General features: G+C 43.5%; 1 protein-coding gene across 4 annotated transcripts in view; it reads left to right on the top strand.

The window, feature by feature from the left end:
- MAP3K5 (mitogen-activated protein kinase kinase kinase 5) overlaps window positions 1-21,644 on the top strand; it is a 200,675-nt gene that overhangs the window by 10,951 nt on the left and 168,080 nt on the right. Inside the window, exon 1 of one of the 4 annotated variants that reach the window (XM_061623945.1) lies at window positions 15,428-16,428. The exons of 1 other annotated variant lie outside the window; for it this stretch is intronic. In XM_061623945.1, the coding sequence (XP_061479929.1) occupies window positions 15,978-16,428 (451 nt within the window). In that variant the 5' untranslated portion in view covers window positions 15,428-15,977. Of the gene's footprint in view, window positions 1-15,427; window positions 16,429-21,644 lie in introns of those variants that run through there. 2 more of the 4 variants (XM_061623944.1, XM_061623947.1) reach the window with 2 other exon arrangements.

Below are 21,644 nucleotides of genomic sequence, written 5' to 3'. Positions count from 1 at the left end.
TTTTAGTCCCTGTTAATTGGAAAAAAAAGTGAGTGGCAAAATAACATCTCCAAATATCCCTTTCTATAAAAAGCTCCCCAGACAGGGAGGTGTTGCTTTATTTTCTTAATACAAAGGTCCAATCAAATTGGGATTTGCCCCCCCCCAAGATGTATAGTCCTGTCTCCCAACACCAGTGGGTTACAGTGTTGGGCTAAGATCCAGGTTCATCCCCACCCAGCCATGAAGCCCACTCGGTGACCTTGAGCCAGACACAGTCTTTCAGCCTCACCTATCTCACAGGGTTGGTGTAAGGATAATATGGAAAGGTGGGGGACTGTGTGCAACAACTTGAGCAACTTGGAGGAAATATGGGGTATAATTGCAATAATAAATACATTTCAGCTGCAGTATGTGGACCCCAGCCTCAGCCAACCTGCTGAGCTTTTTTTAAATCATCATCATCAAGAAGCAGCAATGTGGTAGTGGTGGGGATGCTAGATTGTGAAGACAAAAGGGTGGATAGGTTGAGGAGGGGGGTTAGTGCTTTTAGGCCTTGGGATGATCATCAGAACTGATGACTTGGTTAGCGTGCACTTGGGGAATGAGAGTGGAGCAGAAGACAGATCAGTGCACGTACACACACAAACGCACCTGCTCCTCCTGCAAGCATTTGCAGGTGTGCATGCATTTGGGCATGTGGGAGGGGGGAACCCTCAACTGCTGCAGTACCTTGGAGAGAGAGATTGGGGGGGTGAAATGTAGGTGGAAGAAAGGGGCAACACTGGCACACACATTTAGCCTCAGAGATGGGGGGCAAGCAAGTCCTGAGCTTCCTCACTGCTTCTTGGCTCCGTCTGGGCTGAAGGCAACATCTGGGCAGCCTCGCAAATAAGAATAATTTTTAAAAGAAGGCGGCAGTGAAACAGGAGCCATGAAAGGCAGGCAGGAAGGGAGGAAGGAAGGGGGAGAGCAGCCTTTCCTTGCAGCCTTGCTTCTTTTTGCTTCATGAAAAACCCTCTCCTCTCATTCTGAGTAAGGGTATTGTCGGCAGTGACAGAGCTAATAGACGGGAATTGGAATAGTAGTCCTCTCTTCTTCCTGGTAGCTCTCTCTCAGCCTCCTTTGACTTCTGCCATGTGTGGTATAGGCAGATGCATGCCCTCGGTGTGCCTCAAAGAAACTCTGGTGCTTCAGCAAAGGCCTCCCCTCTCATTTGGAGCAAGGGGGAGGTGTTATCTGCAGCGGCAGTGGGAGCATACGGCGTCCAGGAAGTGAAGACTTAAAAAGTAAATAAATAATTCATTTCTTTACTGTTCAGGGCCTCTTCTGGATTACTTCATGGGGATCATGGCCCTCAGGTTCGGATCCACTGATTTAGTACAAATCTGTACCTGCAAAGATCACCTATGCTCTAGGTGATGCTGTGGGATGGTATTAAAAACATCACAACTGATGTATCAAAATTGACTTTAAGTCCTGATACTTTTTCAAATATATCAAATTCCTTTTTCAGGAATAAAGCAGCTTGTTCCAATTTGCCCAACTTCATATCATTATTATATAATCTGCATACATGTTCAATAAATGTTCTTTGCCCTCCCCCGATACCAAGGAATGTTCAAGGGAGAGGGTGAAGAGCAACGAGAAAGTGGGTATCCTTGCTCTGTTCCTCTCTCAAGAAATATGAGAGGGGAGTAAATATTATTAGTTCTTACTATGGCCCGTTTTCCTTTTGTATAGTGCAGCCTTTCCCAATCTTTGGATCTCCAGGTGTTGCTGGACTACAATTCCCATCATTCCTGAACATTGGCCATGCTGACATGGGCTGATGGAAGTTGTTAGTCCAACAACATCAGGGGACCTAAATGTTGGGAAAGGCTGGTATAGTGTATTTTTTAGATTGTTAGTCCGAGAGCAGGGTTGTCGTCTTTGTAGTGATCTGTAAGCTGCCCTGGGAGTTTTTTTTTTTGAGGAGGGGAGATGAAGAGTAGGATACAAATGCTTAAAAAATATAAATACCGCTTGCACATTTTATTTATAAATAATACTGCTTGTGCATTATATTTAGGCTGACTGCACCTCTTTACCCTCTTGGTACCTTCTTGGTGGTGCCAACTGAACAAGATTGTACATCTGAACAAGATTCATATTACCCTGTGTAAAAAAAATTCTGATCTTTCGTATGCTTCACTGGAAAAAAAAACCCTCCAACTCCTGTTTTATTACAGTACATCAGGGCTGTGGAGTCGGTACGCCAAACCTTCAACTCCGACTCCGACTCCTCTATTTTTCTACTGTCCGACTCTGACTCCACCCAAAATTGCTTCCAACTCCACAGCCCTGGAAAGGGCTATAAATGTCTTTTTAAATTGGAAGCTCTCATAGGAGCATTTTTATCGCTGCCTGAATATGCGCTGATCTTGGCATCACAGCATTTGTCTTCATCTGGGTCCTGTGTCATACACTGACACACACAATGTTTTCCATCTTGAGTTATGGTGAAATGCTCAACTACAGCTGACTTCATGGGAAGCTTCTTTGACATTTGGAATTTATATTTTAAAAAATTTGTCAATCAAAATTTATTTTGAAGTCAGAGTGGGTACATTTCTACCGACTCCGACTCCAACTCCACCCAAAATTGCTTCCGACTCCACGACTCCGACTCCACAGTCCTGCAGTACATTACTTTAAAGAAATAAGCAAAATAACAGCAGCTGTGATATCCTAAACACCCGATCATTAATGATACTACACTATTATAAATATTGATTTGAAATTTCCAGAGTGTTTATTGCTCTGCTTTCTGAGGAGCAAATTCCGGCCAATCCTAAAGAAGCTTGCTCAGAAGTCCAGTAGAACTTCAGTACTGTTAGCATATTGTAGGCTTTATGCCATTGATGTACCTTTCAAGTCCATGGGTCTGCTCAGGAGCAAATAATTTGTGTATCTAGGTTTGCAGCCTTGTCCCATGCATGCTTACTCAGAAGAAAGCTCAACTGATTTTAACAGAACCGATTTTAACAGACCTTTCTCCCAAAATGGTACATACACATAGGATTGCTGTTATGTTTCCTGTGAAATTCTGTCTTCTATCATGTGAACAAGTTTTTGTGTGATTCAAGTCAAATGACTCACTTGGTAGAGTTTTATCAGTTATAAACAAAACAGTCTGCAAAACACTCTGTAATAATTGAAATGTTTTAAGATACACACTTTTGCAACACTGAACTTGGAATGGAAAACAATGCCATGTAAGGGCAAGGGCCATGCTTATTAGCCTTTAGCACTTTCTGCATGGATGTGTTATCATTGTCATTATCAAAAAGCCTGAAAGGTTCAATCAGTTTCAAGCTGCAATGTGTAGGTGGCTTAAAGATAAGCAGCATAACATAATGAGATTTTGCAAAAGGATTATGTAATCATTAAGCAATTTGTATAAAAAGCATAGCTTTGTTTGACTAGACGTGTTCACTTTGTGTATCAGGTTTATTAAAAGTACCTTATACATGCAAATGAACGTGGGAGAAGATCTTTTTTTCCTATCAAAAAATAGGTCATTCTTGTCATATGAACATACATACAATATCTGCACTGGGAACCCAAAACATTGCCTTGCTACTTGGAAAAGTGAGAAATCAGTTTTTAAATTAAATCACTAACAGAGGTGAAAAGATAAGTGGTTTTAAAACATATTTAGGCTGAATCTCCCTAATCAAAATGAAGAGCAAAGGAAATAAATTTAACTATCCTTAAGTTTCATTAAACTGACTCTTAGAGACTCTTGTCCCACATTTGGGAACAAGGTTTGAGAAAAAGGGAGCTTCTGTTTTGTGCTTCGTGATCCCAAAAAAGAAAGCTTGAGGAATCTTAAAAGTTTACAGTAATGTTCTCAAACATGAGAATTCTCATAGATGAACAAAAAATTACAAAGTGGGGGAGGCTCTGTATGAGATAAATGCCTTTTGCATGTAAATAAAGATTCAGCCTTTTTCAGTGCAACACTAATTTTGGTGGGTAGTGCAGCCATAGTTCCCAGCATGCCTGATGAATCTCAAGCAAAAGTGTGAGTGGAAGACTGTGCTGTGCTGGGTGTCTGGAGAAGGAACTGTTTTTATGTCCTCCAGTGCAGTTGTGTCAACGTGCGTGTAAAGGAATTGCTGTGTGTCTCCTCTCCTTGTTTTTGTAGTACTTAGAGCAACAGCAGCAGAGCATGGAGAAGATAGCTTGCTTTCCTCTCAAATTGTGTAGGTAGATTGTGGGCTGATTCCTCTTGCAATGTTACATTACTATGGAAGTGTGTGGTTTCTGCAACATACCAGAGCTGTGAAAGGGGAATTGTGCATCCCTTTAAGTTAGGCACAGTTTGATATGCCTGGGATCACTTCACAGAGGTGAAACATTGCTGAGGAAGATGGCAGCTGTGTTCCTTCAAGGCACTGTCTTGAGTCATCTATGGTGTTAATGTGAGAGCAAGAGGAGTGTATGCGGGAGCAGAATGCTAGAATTCTTCCCCCATGTAGGAGCTCTTCAGAACCAAGGATTCCAAATGTATCTGGCAGAACAGACAATCCAGCAATATACATCAGGGGTCGCCAACTCAGTGCCCAATGGTGCAATGGCATCCGCAAAGCCCTTCTTTGGCACCCCAGGTAGGGGCCCCAGACTCTGAGCTGCTTAAAAAAAAGTAAGTCTCTAGCCTCATAGAAAGAAAGTTATGAAGCAAAATGTGCAGATACCTTTCTAAGCTATTTCTGTGAAATGAACCAGCTTAACTGCTCCAGCCTGTCAGTTTTATTAGCCAATGAGAGAGTACAGTGGGTACAAGATGGCAGCCTATGCTTTGGTTGAAGATTGGCGTTGGGGAAAGCAGGGCTCTTGTGCCCTTAACAGCTCTATCTCTACAATTTAGACCAGTAAGACATAGCTAAATTCCCATGGTAAACAGTAATGACTGTACATTTTAAGCCACACCCTCGCTTAAAATTTTAAATGTGCCTACAGGTCCAAAAAGGTTGGTGGTTTCTGGTGTGCATGATTAATACACAAAAAGTATTAACACAAAGAAGTCTGAGAAGAGTACATAGGGTCCTAGGGTTGTATTCAACTAAGTCTTCTTAGCGTAGACCCATTGAAATGAATGAACTTAAGTTAGGCTGCAATCCAGTACACACTTACCTGGGAGTAAGTCCCATTGATCCCAATGGGACTTACTTCTGAGTAGACATGTATTGGATTGCAGCCTTAGTCATGTCTATTAACTTAAATGGGTCTACTCTGGGTAGGACCAGCATTGACTACCACCTCTAGTAATTTCCCTGGTTTAGGATTAAGGCCCAGTTCCTTCAGAAAATATCAGAATCCCGCTCCTACCCTTTCATGACTTTTGTTAGTGCAGAGTACTATGGACTCACGGGTACCTGCTGGTGAGTGCCTGTTACATTATTGGTTATGACCAATGCATACTATTTTGTGAACTTTTGAAAAATGTTTTGTTTAATCTTGTTCATTATTGTATATGGACTTCATTAGAGGTTGAGTGTTCTCTGAGTTAACCATGCTAGGACCATGTGATGTATCACAGAATAGTAAAGTTGGAATGGGGCTTGTAGGCCTTCTAGTCCACCTCCTTACTCGATACAGGAAATCCAGAGCTTGTCTGGCCAAGCCTCAAAAACCTCCAGTGAGAAAAAGCCTCTCTCCAGTAATTGGTTCCATTGTTGAACTGCTCTTACCGTTTTTTTAAAAAAAACAAACCCTAATGAAAGAGAACAAGATTATCTGGCTCCCAGCAATGTCTCACCAAGCTGTGTCTCTCTCTTCCTCCTCCCCCCCTTTCATTTTTAAATGAAGATCTGTGCTCCCAGTGTTCTGTGCTGGAAGTTCTGTGTGTGTGTTGTGTGTGTGTGTGTGTATGCTATGTGACCAAGATATCATATTACTGCATGGATATTTCCTGGTTACAAGGTTACTCCCCACGTTTACTGTTCAGGGGGAGGATAGTATGCTGCACTGGAGCTAGTGGTGATATAGCAGCGAAGAAAAGTCATATTTATTTGATTATATGGGAAGACCCAAAAGCAGGCTTGTGCAACCTTTGACCCACCAAGCCATGCATGTTGGCCACATTGTCCAGCCAGGCACTCTGTAAATCATCTGACTTTATTGCTTGTGTATTCAGTGGGACTTCTTTCTGAGCAAGTGTTCCTGACTGCAAATAAAAAAGGTGGTCAAGCAGTTTGCACTGCTTGTCTGGTGGACTACATTATATATCAAAGTAGCAATTTTTTTTTCAGCCCAAGGGCCGCATTCCCTTCTAGGCAACCATTCAGAGGTCACATACCACTGATTGCCAGGGCCAGAGGCAAAAGTGGGTGGAGTAACTAATGTAAATTTTACCTTTGTATAGTAGGCTACAGTTTCTACACACTTTCATATTAGGAGGGCAACCAAGAGGTCTCCTGTATTTTTAAAAGTTGTGCAGGGGGAAGGGAGATTTCCACCTTGTGGTTTTTCCCATTACAGTGTTGCAAGAACACCTGCACTTGGCTGACTCTTTTCCTAAAGATACAGGATCAGTCTCAGGCCCTGAACCTGGCAACCCTACTTCATATACCCCTCTATTAATCCAGACAAGCAAAAGTCATTATCAGAATTCAAGGATACATTCCAGCCAGGCAAAAACACTCCAGGAAGATATGAAGCGAAGCCTAGGAAAGGTGTGGCCTGGTGAGAGTCCCAAGGGAGAGCTGCATTTGGCTCCCGGGCCTGAGGTTCCCTGCCCATTATATATGATGGATCAAAAGTTGTGTAGGTTTGCCCCAAGGTGGGTTCTGTGTCTTTTGCTCCTAAAAGACTAGGATGGCAATTATTACTAGGGCCAAATTTTAAATTAATTTAAAACTGAAGTGGAAGGATTATTATTTTCCCAATGCAAGGCCAACTAATTTCAAACTTTTTAATAAATACAGTGGAAGCTTGATAGAACACGTCTTACTGTACCACAGAATGGGATATTCCATGGCTATGACCATGTCTCCTGAGTAAAATACTGTACACCCTATTTTTATATTTGTTATACCTCATGTTTTCATCCTCTGTGCTTCTTGTCCCTGGTGAGTCCTTTGTTTGCTTCCCATGGGTATTTCTGAATATTTTTCCTCTCAGTTTTAAAAAAAATATCTTTCTTGACATCTCCCTTCCTCCCACCCTTTTTCTTGCTGGCATTTTTCTATGAAGGGATGCTTATCTCTCGAGCCTTCTCCAAGTTCTTGTGTTCTTTCATTGCTGGCTGTGGAGCTTTATTTAACTTGTTTTTCCCTCTCTGTTACCCTTCCTGCTTCTTCCTTCCTCAGCCGCAGTGGTGGCATTTTTTTTTTACCTCTTTAGGAACCAGTAGTACTGTACTCTCCAGCTTTAAACCTTTCAGTGCAATTTTTATTGTAATGCGGAAGCCCTATAATGCAGGTACATCCTTTGTCAGGGTAGACCTGAGGGTGAGGGAGGGGGGGTTGCTGTGGTCTATAGGAGCTCCATCTCCCGCAGCAAGCACCCATCCATGAGACTACTGGTCTGGAGTGTTTGCACCTTATGTTGGGTCAACAGGACAGACTGGGGATTCTGTTGGTGTACCGCCCACCCCGCTGCCCAACAGACTCCCTAGCTGAGCTGATGGAGGTGGTCTCGGGTGTACTGTTGAGATCCTCCAGACTGTTGATTCTGGGGGATGTCAACATCCATGCCGAGGCCACCTTATCTGGGGCGGCTCAGGATTTCATGGTCTCCATGACAACCATGGGACTGTCCCAATACGCCATTGGCCCAACACACGTAGCAGGGCATACTCTAGACTTGGTTTTTGCAACTGGACATGGAGATGGTGATCTGAATGTGGGGGGGCCTTACATTGGGTTTAAATATATTTCCCTGCCCTCAAGGGATGAAATACTTATATTGGCTAACTGTACCAAAATACAGATGTGCCTTTACGCTAGCCCGTTTCAATGTTCTCTCCTCTAATAAACTTCTCCAGGGTAGATTTGATAAAACACCAAGAATTTTAAGATACTGCCCTTGCAAATATACTGAGATTGAAACTATTTCCCATGTTCTATTTTACTGCAAACTATATGATCAGATCAGAAATGATCTTTTATCCCCAATATTTTTAAAATATCCAGGCCGATCTAAAGACGTACTACTAACAACCCTTCTTTATGGACAGGACGTCAAAATCACGCTAACCGTGGCCAAATTTATAAACCAGGCTATGCAGATTAGGAAGGATTTCTGTGGATCTTCACAATGAGAAAGACAATTTTAAATTGGTGCTTTTAATGTATTATATTAAATTATATTTTTGCGGAGGTCTATGGATCGTGCAATAAACTGTTGTTGTTGTTGTTGTTACATCAGTCCCTCTGTCATGGACAGACCACTGCTTGCTGAAGTTTAGAGTCACAGCAGCTTTTCCCCTCTGCAAGGGTGGGGGACCTATTAAGTTGGTCCGCCCCCAGAGACTAATGGATCCAGATGGTTTCCAAAGGGCTCTGGGGAGTTTTCCAGCTGATAGGGCTGGCGCTGCTGTCGAAACCCTGGTTGAACTGTGGAATACAGAAATGACCCAGGCGGTTGACATGATTGCTCCTGAGCGCCCTCTCCTGTGTAGAGCTCGTACGGCCCCATGGTATACCCCAGAGCTGAGAGCGATGAAACAATATCGGAGATGGCTTGAGTGCAGATGGAGACGAACTCCTGCTGGATGCAATTATACACTGGTAAGTGCCTATGGTAAGCTGTATTTAGGGGCAGTAAGGGCAGCAAAAAACCAATATTTTGCTGCCACTATCGAATCATCACTCTGCCGCCCAGCGGAGCTCTTCAGAATTGTCCGGGGGCTATTACACTCTGGCCCCAGGGACAAGGTAGAACCATCTGAGGCCCGCTGTAATGAATTTGCTAGGCACTTCCAGGATAAAATCTTTAGCATCCGCCAGGACTTAAGACTCCAGTGTTTTAGCAGATGAATCAAGCGAGGTATCCAGAGCACAGCCTTGTCCTGATTTCTTGGATGAGTTTCAGTTGGTGCAGCTTGAGGACGTTGACAAGGTGCTTGGACAGGTTCATGCAACCACTTCTGTGCTTGATCCTTGCCCTTCTTGGCTAATAAAAGCTAGCAGGGATGGAAGAGCTGGCTGGGCCAGGGAGGTGATTAATGCCTCTCTGCGAGAGGGGGTGGTCCCTGGCTGCCTGAAAGAGGCAGTAGTGAGACCTCTCCTGAAGAGACCCTCCCTGGACCCAGAAAATCTTAATAACTATAGGCCGGTAGCAAATGTTCCATTCCTGGAAAAGGTCCTTGAACGAGTGGTTGCAGGCCAGCTCCAGACACTCTTGGGTGAGACCGATTATCTGGATCCATTTCAGTCGGGTTTCCAGCCTGATTTTGGCACAGAAACAGCCTTGGTCGCCCTGTATGATGACCTTTGTCGGGAGAGAGACAGGGAGAGTGTGACTCCGTTGATTCTCCTTGATCTCTCAGCGACTTTCGATACCATCGACCATGGTATCCTTCTGGGGAGACTGGCTGAGTTGGGAGTGGGGGTACTGCATGGCGGTAGTTCTCCTCCTACTTGGCAGGTCGGCTCCAGAAGGTGGTGCTTGGGGAACATTACTCGGCACCCTGGACTCTCCAGTATGGGGTTCCTCAGGGGTCAGTTCTGTCCCCCATGTTGTTCAACATCTACATGAAACCGTTGAGTGCGGTCATCCGGAGCTTTGGAGTGCGTTGCCATCAGTATGCTGATGACACGCAGCTCTATTTCTCCTTTTCATCCTCTTCAGGTGAGGCTGTCAATGTGCTGAACCGGTGCCTGGCTGCGACAATGGACTGGATGAGGGCTAATAAACTGAGGCTCAATCCAGACAAGACCGAGATGCTGCTAGTGGGTGGTTCTTCTGACCAGATGGTGGATGTCCAACCTGTCTTGGATGGGGTTGCAATCCCCCTGAAAGAGCAGGTTCGTAGCTTGGGGGTTCTCCTAGAATCATCTCTGTCACTTGAGGCTCAGGTAGCCTCGGTGGCACGGAGTGCCTTTTACCAACTTCGGTTGGTGACCCAGCTACGTCCCTATCTGGACAGGGATAACCTGTCTTCAGTTGTCCATGCTCTGGTAACCTCCAAATTAGATTACTGCAATGCAGTCTACGTGGGGCTGCCTTTGAAGACGGTTCGGAAACTGCAGCTTGTGCAAAATGCAGCGGCCAGATTGCTAACAGGGACCAGATGGTCCAAACATATAAAACTGATTCTGACCCGCTTGCACTGGCTGCCTGTATGTTTCCGAGCTCGATTCAAGGTTCTGGTTTTGACCTATAAAGCCTTACATGGCTTGGGACCACAATACCTGATGGAACGCCTCTCCCGATACGAACCCAACCGTACACTACGTTCAAGATCAAAGGCCCTCCTCCGGGTGCCGACTTGGAGGGAAGCTGGGAGTCTGGCAACAAGGGAGAGGGCCTTCTCAGTGGTGGCCCCAAATTATGGAATGATTCCCGTGACGAGGTGCGCCTGGCGCCAACACTTATCTTTTCAGCGCCAGGTCAAGACTTTCCTCTTCTCCCAGGCATTTTAGCATGTGTTTTATACTGTTTAAATTTTTAAATTGTGTTTTAAATTGTTTTTATAAGATCTGTTTTAAATTGTATTTGTTTTAATGTTTTTAGTTACTGTAAACCACCCAGAGAGCTTCGGCTATGGGGCGGTATACAAGTATACTAAAATAAAAATAAATAAATAAATAAATAAATAAATTTGTCCCCTGACCCCCACATTTAATGAGCTTTCACTGTATGTTACTTCAAGTCAGCCCTATTTCCTACAGGCCCAGCTAGCAAACTCCTGGCTAATCTAGAAAAAGTGACTGTAAATCACTTACAAACTTGTCGTTTAAAAGTTAATGATGGTTCTTAACATTTTTAATTTAAAAAAGACAAAAACAATTTTTATGAGATGCAACAGTGTCCTAAAAGGGATCTACTCAAGAGAACAGCAGATGGCAGCCAAGGTCTATTCTATAAAATGTAAAAACATCTAAAGAGCTATTTTAGCCTGTTGCAGCAAAAACATCAAAGTTCTGTGGTACCTTAGACATAGCAATTTTTTAATAGCATAGTCAATCCATTAATGCTTATGTTTTAAGATTTGTTAGACTTTAAGATGCTACAGGATTCTTTTTGCCTATAAAATACAACTTTCCATAGGGGAAAAGATACACTGTAGGAACTCTCTCAAGATTCCAGGATATTCCAGATACATTTTTATTCCATTTACACTGGAATAATTAAATTGTGGATTGGTATAGATATCACAAGCATTTTCATCAAGAACTACCCATGGGCTAATTATATTTACAGATATGCTTCAGTCCTTGGTTAATTTTGGGTACACAGAGGTTATCTTATGACTAGAACTAAAATCCCTGACTTTTTTTTTGGTGGGAGAAGAGTCATGCAATATCCACTTCACTGCAGGGTTTTCTTGTGAGTTTGAGCTACAGAAATTTCTTAAGCAACATTATACTTTAAAATGTAATATTTTTCAGAAGAAAGGGAAGCTGTAATAAAATGGCTAGATTCCATCCCGTTTATTCACTTTTAGGATTCTAAGAGTTTTATAATTGTCTAGTCTTGAATGCTGTTCCCATTTTACGACTGGGTGTCTGAAACTGAGGCTGTGGGCACACTAGTTGTTTGAAAAGCAGCCAGAATGGTTTTTCTGGCAGCATTTTGAAGCGAATGTGCCCTGTGCTGGCCACATCTCCTTTCCCACAGCTGACTTCAGACCTTTCAGGACTGCTCACAGGAAAGTGTTGGACTAATCACTGTCTCTGCCTGAACCTGCAGCAAAGTGTTTCCATTGGCCACACCTGGAAGACATATGGGTTGATCTACCAATCAGTTACAAATTCTGCCTGAAGTTGTATTAAAAAACACACACTCAAGCTGATTCAGCCAGGGTTTTACAGTAAAAAGGGGTGGAGTTTGACTGGCGTGTGCCCCTGGTTTTCAGAAAAGAGAGGTGGAGACACAGTGAAATCAGCACAACAGTAGGTGTGTCTCTACCCTGAGACATATTGACTTATCCATGGAATTTGAGCCCAGGTCAGAAATTGTAACCACTGGATAACACTGGATTGCATATATGTAATTAACAGCTACCTAAATAAAGTTGAGCCGGCCCAATACAAACATGTATGCTGTTGGGCACAAGTTATAAAGAAGGAATTCACATAAATCTTTATGACTGGATATGTTCACAAACTCACTTTAACGTCAAACAGACTTGTCACTACAAGTTTTTGTTTTCAACATGTATAAACAAAAATAAAGTTTCTTCTCATAGCCTTTTATCTAGCATCACCTCTGGTCTGTTTGTCTCCAGTTCTACATTTCCAGTTACATCATCTGTTAAGGCTATGTCAGGGGAAGATTTCCCATGAGGTATTGGCAATGGTGCTTGTTATAGTGCAGGAAAACACACACAACATGGGGAGGGGAGGAAATATTTTGAAAACAAAGCTCTCCTCCCAATATTTTTTTTCCTAATCTTTTCAAAATAATTCAACAGTTATGTAGAAATTTCTATTGAAAACACACTTTTTTTAAAAAAAAAGTACAGAACAACACATATAATTGAGAACATGTTAAAAAATGAAGAGGGGTGTTTGACCCACTAAGGGTGGGGGGTTCACTGAGTGCAGTTTGCCCAAGTGCCCTGCAAAGCCTGGAACCGGCCCTTCTGTCCATCTCAGTAGTAGGGCCCTGCCCTCATTTCCTCATGCTTGAGCCAAATACATGCTTATACTTGCATACTTCCTCTAGCTATCATTAGTCAGATTGAGACAACTGCCTCAGCAAGCAGATGTTGGGGTTCACCATCATTCAATCTGTAGCTGTTCCCTTCTTCTGTTGGATGACAGAGCTGTATGTGCCACACGGCCTATCCTGCACCTCTAAAAGTAGCATGCTGCTTTTGGATGTGGTGGAGAATTCTGTCCCATTCCTAGTATTAAAGACTTTTGAAGTCTTTCTTGTATCAATTGTCCAGTTGCGTGATTGGGCAATTCCTTATGACATGTTCTGCTTTTGTATTTTTTCTTATGTTTATTGTGATTTTATATTTGCTGTACACCACATAAATGTTTTTGTATGAGTTAACTGTGTGTATATATCCAGCAAAACACAGGGGACGCAGGTTTGAAAATACACCTAAATTTCAAATAATCCTTTCTACAGCATAAAGCCAGGTTGTACAGCAGAATGAGACAGAGAAGCTGTTGCTGCATGCTGTTGGGTGTATGGGATCAGCCCCTTAACTTCAAGCAACAGGTTGTGGTTGCATGTTTGAAGGCTCCCCTATTAAAATGCCCTAAACACAGAAAACACAGAAAAATTTTATATATAGCATGTTTTTTTAAAAATAACAACAAAATTGAAGCATTTCAACAGATCATCTGGCATCTGCTATAATGTAAGAGATGCACCATGCAATTCTCCAAATCTGTAGCTCAAGGATACCTCTTATTGTTATTATCTTAGCACACTGTCACTGGATGCACAGAAGTGTCTGTACTTTCCAGATCTACTAATCCCTATGACACAGTTTAAAAACTTTTTAAAAGAGGCAGAGGGACACTGTGTTGCACATGCGGCTAGAGGATAGGTGGATTACTCGGTCCCTTACTGGGCACTTACAGGTCCCTTACAGGAGTCCTACACAATCTTAGTCCTGGGTTTGTTGTTGTTATATGCCTTCAAGTCGATTATGACTTATGGCAACCCTATGAATCAGCGACCTCCAATAGCATAGTTCCGTGCACTTGGAAGTAATTCCTGGTTTCAGATGGAACATTTGTTCAAGTGCCTTCTCCCATACCATCTGGCCCGGGCCTTGTGGTTGAGGTTGCTTCTCATTGTCCTATTGGTGAGCTTGTCCTGCTATGAGGTGATGCCCATGTATGAACCTTCTCTGTTATGGTCCCCTGACTGTGGAATGCCCTTCCACTGGAAGTATGAATGGAAGAGACTCTAATGAGATTCCACCAGCAACTAAAGACAATTTTATTGTTCCAGACATTTGGAGTAAATTAGGAAGACCACCCATGCTTTTGTTCTTATTGCTTAGTTTAACGAATTTATTGCTTTAATTGGTATGTATTTGTTGTCTTTTATGTCAGGGGTTTCTGAACAGTGGTCAGTGAGCTTCATTCAAGTGGTTTGCTTCATATCTGGATTTGTGGTTGAAGATGCGAGATGGCACAGCTATTTCATTAAATATTCATATTGATTTTTAATTGTATTTTTAGTGCTTATTTTATTTCTTATATATTGTATTTCATTATATTGCAATTTGAATTCTATGGATTATAGTCAACTAAGTCCTACTCAGAGTAGATCCATTGAAATTAATGGACCCAAATTAGTCATCTCTATCAGTTTCAGTGGATCTTTGAGTAGGTCTAGCATTGAATATCACTCTATGGTATTAAAATGCCAAACAAAGATATAGAATATTTAAATATAAAATAAATAAAAACACAATTAAAAATCATTCAGTATCGAGCTCAAAGAATTACAGTCGCTACACAAAAAAATCATGTGGTCTGCCAAGACCCTCAGCAATTTTCAAGTGCTCCATTGAAAAAGAAAGTTTGGGAACCACTGTTTTGTGTGGTGTTGGCAATGTGATGAAGAGCGGTCTACGAATTTTAGAAATAAATGACAATAGGAAGTTTAGTTGCCTTATCCAGATCAGACCACTGGTCAGTCTAGCTCCCTATTGTCCAATGAGTGGCAGCAGCTCTCCAGGTTTTGGTCAGGGGCCTTTCTCAACCTTACCTGGAGCTGCTGGTGGTGCTAAAATTCTGGGATCTTCTGCATGACAAGCATGTGCTCTACCACTCAGCTACACCTCAGGAAAGAGAGTAATCCATAATTACCTTCTAAGATTTAAGATTCTTTTGAAACAATCTAGAACAAGAGCCCTCAGAGAGATATTCGAATAGATGCACAATAGAATAAGCATTTGTGGATGTACTTAAACGTCATCCAATTTTCCCCTAATATTTCAAGTTCATGCCATTTGCTTCCAGTAAGAAAATGGCAATATAATTATATTTGGAATGTATAATCAGTGAGGAAATTGCAGAGAGAGAATATATCACTTGTTGCTTCTGTAGCTGCAAAAAGTGGGGGGGAAGGCCGCCCTATTGACGTCTCGCACAGCAGAGGGCGCTTTATAATACAGAAGCGACTTCACTTTCGGCACTGCACGATTTCTCTTAAGCAAAGTTTGGCGCTCCTCTTATGTTTACAAGCGCAGGAATGCGCAGTTCTTTCTACTACAGGCCAGGGGGCGTGTCTGAGGTAGGAAGGCGGGGCTTTTCCTGGGGAGGTTGTTGGTTTTGCACAGTAGCAATGCAACAAGTGGTTGGGCTCTTGTCTTTTTCTTTTTCCCTTTCTTTTTTTCCCACTGGCAAAGCTTCTCAGACGAGGTAGAAGCTGCGTCCCGGCGAGAGACGTACGCACACGAACGGTGGCGGGTTTGGGAAAGAAGTGAGCGAGACAGAGAGGCTTGTGTGCGTATCCTTGCAAGGCACCCAGGGCTGCCGAGTGAGTTGATCGCCAAACCGATGAGCCGGCAGAGCTCAGGAAAGGAGTGCGCAACGGTGGCTTTAGCGGGCACCGGAGGAAGTCGCGTTTCTCTCGCCGCTGCCACCCTCGGTTGTGCAGCGTGAAATCGCAGAAGGGCTCCTTGCTCTCACCACTATCCCCGATTTTCAGCTCGGCAGCTGCTTGCAGAAGGACCGGGCGACAGAAGAAACCAGGTCGAGGGGGAAAAGCGGGGCGGCGGCAGCAGCATGGCATCTGCGTAAAGTCCTGTCCCAGGGCAAGGACACGGTTGGGACAGGAGGACGAGGCGCCGACCAGCCGGCATGAGCGACACCAGCGAAGGGGGGATCATCAGCTTCTCGGTGCCCAGCCCGCCAGGCATTACCGGAGGCGGCTGTCCGCTACTCTACGAGGATGGGCTCGGAAAGAGAGCGCCCGCGGCAGGCGAGGGGGCGTCCCGGGGTTTCCTAGACGGCCCAGGCGCGCCGCCGCCCGGGACCTATTGGAACGAGGACAGCAGCTCAGCCTGCCCCAGCACCGACACGGCAGCCCGGGCCAAAAGCAGTGGCGGCGACGGCAGCAGAAACGACAGGAGGACTACAGTGTCTTACGTGATCAACGAGGCGAGCCCGGGGCTGCTGCAGGCGGCGGAGAGCGGGGCTCTGCAGAGCCTGAAGGAAGCTTGCGAGGCTGTCGGCGCTGACCTGCAGACCCTGCACTTTGGCAAGCTGGACTTTGGGGAGACTGCCGTGCTCGACCGCTTCTACAACGCGGGTGAGTCGTTAGCCGAGCTTCCTTCCGGCGGGTGTGTGGCATAACGCTCGGCGCCTACGCCGAAAACACACGGGGGGGGAGCGGGGGAATGAGCCCCGTTGAACTCAGTGGGCCTTCTTAACAGGCATGCCGACAGCGTAGCAGGAGAGGGGCACAAGAATGAAGTCACCCTCCTCCCCGCTCGGGTCACTCTTCTAAATACCTGTGTAGGGGTGATTGTCGTCTCTGTGACCGATACGGAATGCATTGTTTATTAATTTCCTTCCATTTATATCCCATATTTCTCCTGTTATGGAACCCAAAGCGGTGTACATAGGGTTCCCAGGTGTTCACTCACCAAGGTACTGACCAGACCTGCTTGCTTCAGCCAGATGGTGGCCTTGTGTGCTTGGAGTCTGCAATTATTTATTTTGGATTATTCACCTGGTATATGGAGCAGGGTCTTGAGGTCATCTATACAAGTGGGCCTTAAATCCTATTTGGCAATTATTGTTTCTCAAACAACCCATCAAATTTTAGCTTTTCCTGGGTTTACAATTCAGTGGTAGAGCATTTGCTTTTCATGCCCTGGCATCTCCAGGCATGGCTGGGAGAGACCCTTGTGTGAAACTCTGCAGAGCTGCTACCAGTCAGTGTAGACAATGCTGAGCCAGATGGGCCCATGGCCTAAGCATAAGGCAGCTTCTTAAATGTAAAATGACAAGAGGTGGGTTCACACACTATGCAGTAACAAATCCAGATTTGGTGCTGTGTGTTAACGCTTCCTAAAGAGCTGCAGCCCGTCCTAGCATCTTAACAAGCGATCAGCAAGGTATTTGCATTTCATGTGTACTTTAAATATATAGGGTGACTACGTAAATAAAAGATCTTAGACATGTACCTTCAGAAGCATAATGTGTGAAGAGGGTTTTGGTTTTAATGACAATTCAGTTAAAAATAACTCTGTTCCACTTTCTATGACATGCCCATAGGTAGTGTCATTTCTGAAAATGCTCTGGGTGCATGTTGAGAATTTCCTCTTAATTCTTCACTCATCTTGAGTTCTGTCTCTTTTAAACTAATGAGACCGAAGGAGTCAGACTTATCTGCTATTCTGTCTATGCACCCCCAGATCACGAGACAATATATGTGGGAGTCAGTATGTGTAAATAATAAAATAAGTCTAAGGTTTTTGGTCAAGTACTCCTTGAGCTAGAAGCTCTTAATTCTAACTCCAGCATTATGTGGGCTGGTTGTGTTTTCATGAAACACAAAGGCAAATGCACTCTACAAATGTCCTTTGCACACGTTCAGAGATGATGGCATCTTTATCACATGTTTAGACTGAATCTTAGCATTTGTGATGATGATGATGTTACGTGTTCTTATAATTTTTTGGTAAACCGCCTTGAGAGCGCATTGTCCCCTGAAAAGCAGGTTAGAAATATTTTAAATAAATAGATAAGTAATAGCACAGGGATCTGGCTCTTAGGGCTGAAGCCTCGCTGGAAGACCTCCAATGAGTCTGCCTAGCCAGGCAGCATGTGACATGCTCTCTGTTTTTTCTTAGTTTGTAAGTAAACTCATGTCTATCTTTGGGAAAGCTGATAGTGTGTATTTGCCATTAGGTAATTCTATGGAAGTCAAAATAATTAGTGTTTTGTCACATCTTGTGTTGTTCCTTGTTTCCTTGGCTCTGAAGATAGTAATCAGTCCATATTCTGCAGTTGCGTCAGCCAGTAGTACCCAAGGACTGTAAACAAAGGTGAATAGGTATTTCAGTGCTAAGTCTTTTGGCAGGAAGTCTTTAGAAATAAATATTTCACTCTTGTCTTTTCACACCCAGGGCTTCCCCGGGAACATAAAGCTTTATTGAGAATTAATTCATCCATCTTTCTATTTCTATTTTCAAAGCTACTTATGTGGCTTTGGGCTTGTTAATGTGATACTGTCTAACTGGTGTGGTGAACATAGGCTGAGCAAAACCTGGCTTAGCTTTTGTGTATGAATGGTGAGACCATTTGTACCACTGTTTCACTACACATAGCTCACTGCTTAGCCTGTGCCTACTGACCAGCTGCTGAAAGTGTGATGACCACTAATATGGTAAATATAGGTTGGTTTCTTAGCTCGGCACACATAACTTCTTCAGTACATCCCAGAAACATGTTAAATCCACTGAACCCACAAGTTTACTATGCCATATTAATCATATGAATGGGTCCTTAGAGGCAATGTGTAATATATTAATATACTTCTTTATAGGCCATCTGTGGCCCTCCTGATGTTGAACTACAAATCATTCCTGACCATTGGCCATGCTGGATGAGGCTGATGGGAGTTATAGTCCAACATCTGGAGGGCCATAGATTCTTCATCCGTTATAGATGCACCTCCCGATGCACTGAAACAGAAAGATATGATGAATAATTAGATTTTTTACTTCACCATGATTTACAATATTAAATCAGTTAAAATAAATTACAATCAAGATAATAGGGTGGCTCCTAAAATATTTATTTATATTGGGTCTGCTGCCCCTGCTTGCTTTGTCACCAGCCCTGCCTATCATCACCAAAGCTGTCCCTTATCCCCCGTGGGTCATCAGAGCCCACCCACTTCCCCTCTGCAGGCCGCCAGAGTCTGCTCGCAGCAGGTCGCTGTTTTGTAAGTGTGATGCTTTGAAAAGTATATGTGTGTGGAAAAAATTATTTATATACCCTCTTCTCACAAAACATCAGGGCAGTTTACAGCCACACAAAAACATTTAAAACAATAGAAATATATATCTCAGGTGTCTAAGGCTACTCTAGATGCGTCCTCAGCATATGACAAAAACTACATAGTGAAGGTGCCAGGCGCACCTCTCTGGGGAGGAAATTTCATAGCTTAGGGGTTGCCCTCTCCTGGATTGCCATCCCTTGAACCTCTGAGGATGGTGGAACTACCAAGACAGCCCCCTCTGATTATTATAATCTTAACACCCGATAGGGTCTGTAGAGAAAGAGGCGGTCTTTCACATATTTGGGTCTTAAGTTGTTTAGGGTTTTAAACACTTATGTGTGTGCATTGAATTGGGCCCAGAAACAAGCTGGCAACCAATGCAGCTGCTTTAAAACAAGAGTTCGTTGAGTTCTAAATGGAACCCCAGCTTCTAATCTGGTGGCTGCATTTTGGACCACTTGAAGTTTGTTTGTTTGTTTGTTTATTGCATTTATATACTGCCTCATAGCTGAAGCTCTCTTGGCGGTTTACAACAATTAAAAACATTAAAAACAAGTATACAAATTTAAACCATACCAAATTAAAACCCATAAAACCGGATAGGCAAGTTAAAATACATGCTATTCAAATGCTGTTAAAAAATGTCTGGGAGAAGAGGAAAGTCTTGACCTGGCGCCAAAAAGATAACAGTGTTGGCGTCAGGCCCACCTCGTCTGGGAGACCATTCCATAATTTGGGGGCACCACTAAGAAGGCCCTCTACCTTGTTGCCAGACTCCCAGCTTCCCTCCAAGTAGGCACCCGGAGGAGGACCTTTGATGTTGAGCGTAGTGTACAGATGGGTTCGTATCGGGAGAGGCGTTCCATCAGGTATTGTGGTCCCAAGCCATGTAAGGCTTTATAGGTTAAAACCAGCACCTTGAATCGTGATCTCCCTGTTACCAATCTGGCCGCTGCATTTTGCACAAGCTGCAGTTTCCGAACCGTCTTCAAAGGCAGCTGCACGTAGTTTATGAGTAATCTTCAAGGACAGCCCCATATAGAGGGCATTGCAGTAATCCATTCTGGAAGTTAGTAGAGCATGGAGTCAAATTGTCTTTGCCAAAAGGGGCTATAGCTGGCGAACCAGCCATAGATGGAAACAGGCACTCCTAGCCACTGAACCTCCAGTGGCAATGTTGGATTCAGGAGTAACCCCAAGCTATGAACCTATTCATTCTGGGGGAAGGGGTGCAAACCTGTCCTTAACAGGCTACCCTACATCCTGGAGAACCTGAAATACATAACACCTCTGTCTTTTCACAGTTCAGCTTCAATTTATTGGCCCACACCACCTCAAAGCTTTCTTGCTTCAGGTGGAACAGAGAGCTACATATTGGTGACATCTACTTTCTTTCTACTCTTCCACAGTCCTGTTTTTGTGAATGGGTAGATGCAGTTGAGTAACTGTCCCCTGGTAAAACATCCTGTTAATATCACAGCAGATATGATGATGTACACCTGACATATGACCTTTTTTCTAACTGAGTTGCGTAAGCCTCTAAATAATCTAACATGCAATTACCAGCAAAAATGTCAACACAAGGTATAAGAGTATGAGAATTTTCCCTTCTTCTTTATATTTAGCTCCCGTGATGTCAGATGTTAAATAAAGGAACATTTTTACCACAGCAATTTTTAACAACAGCTGACATACTACTAGCATTAGCTCACAGAGTTTACATTACCAAGCTCTGTCTACAGAATCTGGGTGATGATCATATTTATTATGATCACTACTGGTGGTGAGGAAATGCTACCACGGGGTTACAAGATAAATGTTCTAGCATAGGGAAAGAGCCGTAACTCAGTGGCAGAGCATCTGCTTTGCATACAGAAGGTCCTAGGTTCAATTCCCAGCATCTCCTGGTAAGGCTGGGAGAGTCTGCTGCTTGAAGCCCTTGTTGCCAGTCAGTGTAGAGTAGACAGTACTGAGCTAGAATGACCAGGGGACTGACTCAATATAAGGGAGCTTCCTATGTTCCTAGTGGCCCACTTTGCATGTCACATTAAACCATTGTTGAAAAGAAACTCTGGCTTAATGTGAACATGCAGTGTGTGGTGCCCACTGCTCAAAAGCTATCACTGTGCTCATCCCTCATTCCTGTTGTTGTCGTCATTGGGAAACAATCCAGAAACTGGCATATCATCACATCTGAACCTAGACTCTTGGTTTCTTTTCCCCAAACAAACCATGAACGATAAAGTGCCTTGGTTGCTGCTCATGATTTGTTAGAGGGAAACAAACCACGAGTCCTGGCTTGTTTCCTGTTGGTGCAGAGCCAAGGAGAAGCTCAGTAAGAACTTTTGAGCAGTGTGCACCAGCACTGCACAGTCACATTATACCATTTAAAATAAAAAACCTCCCAAAACTATAGTTTAATGTGGTGTGTGAACCAAGGTAGTGTTAATGGTTGGCATCAGTGCCTGTAACTTCATTAAAATTGTTGCAGAAAATACTAAAGAATTTTCACT

The sequence above is a fragment of the Rhineura floridana genome, chromosome 4 (genome assembly GCF_030035675.1).
Source record: "Rhineura floridana isolate rRhiFlo1 chromosome 4, rRhiFlo1.hap2, whole genome shotgun sequence".
In the NCBI taxonomy this organism is placed as follows: domain Eukaryota; kingdom Metazoa; phylum Chordata; class Lepidosauria; order Squamata; family Rhineuridae; genus Rhineura; species Rhineura floridana.
The sequence above is the reverse complement of the archived record's forward strand: the minus strand, read 5'-3'. Positions and strand labels throughout refer to the sequence as shown.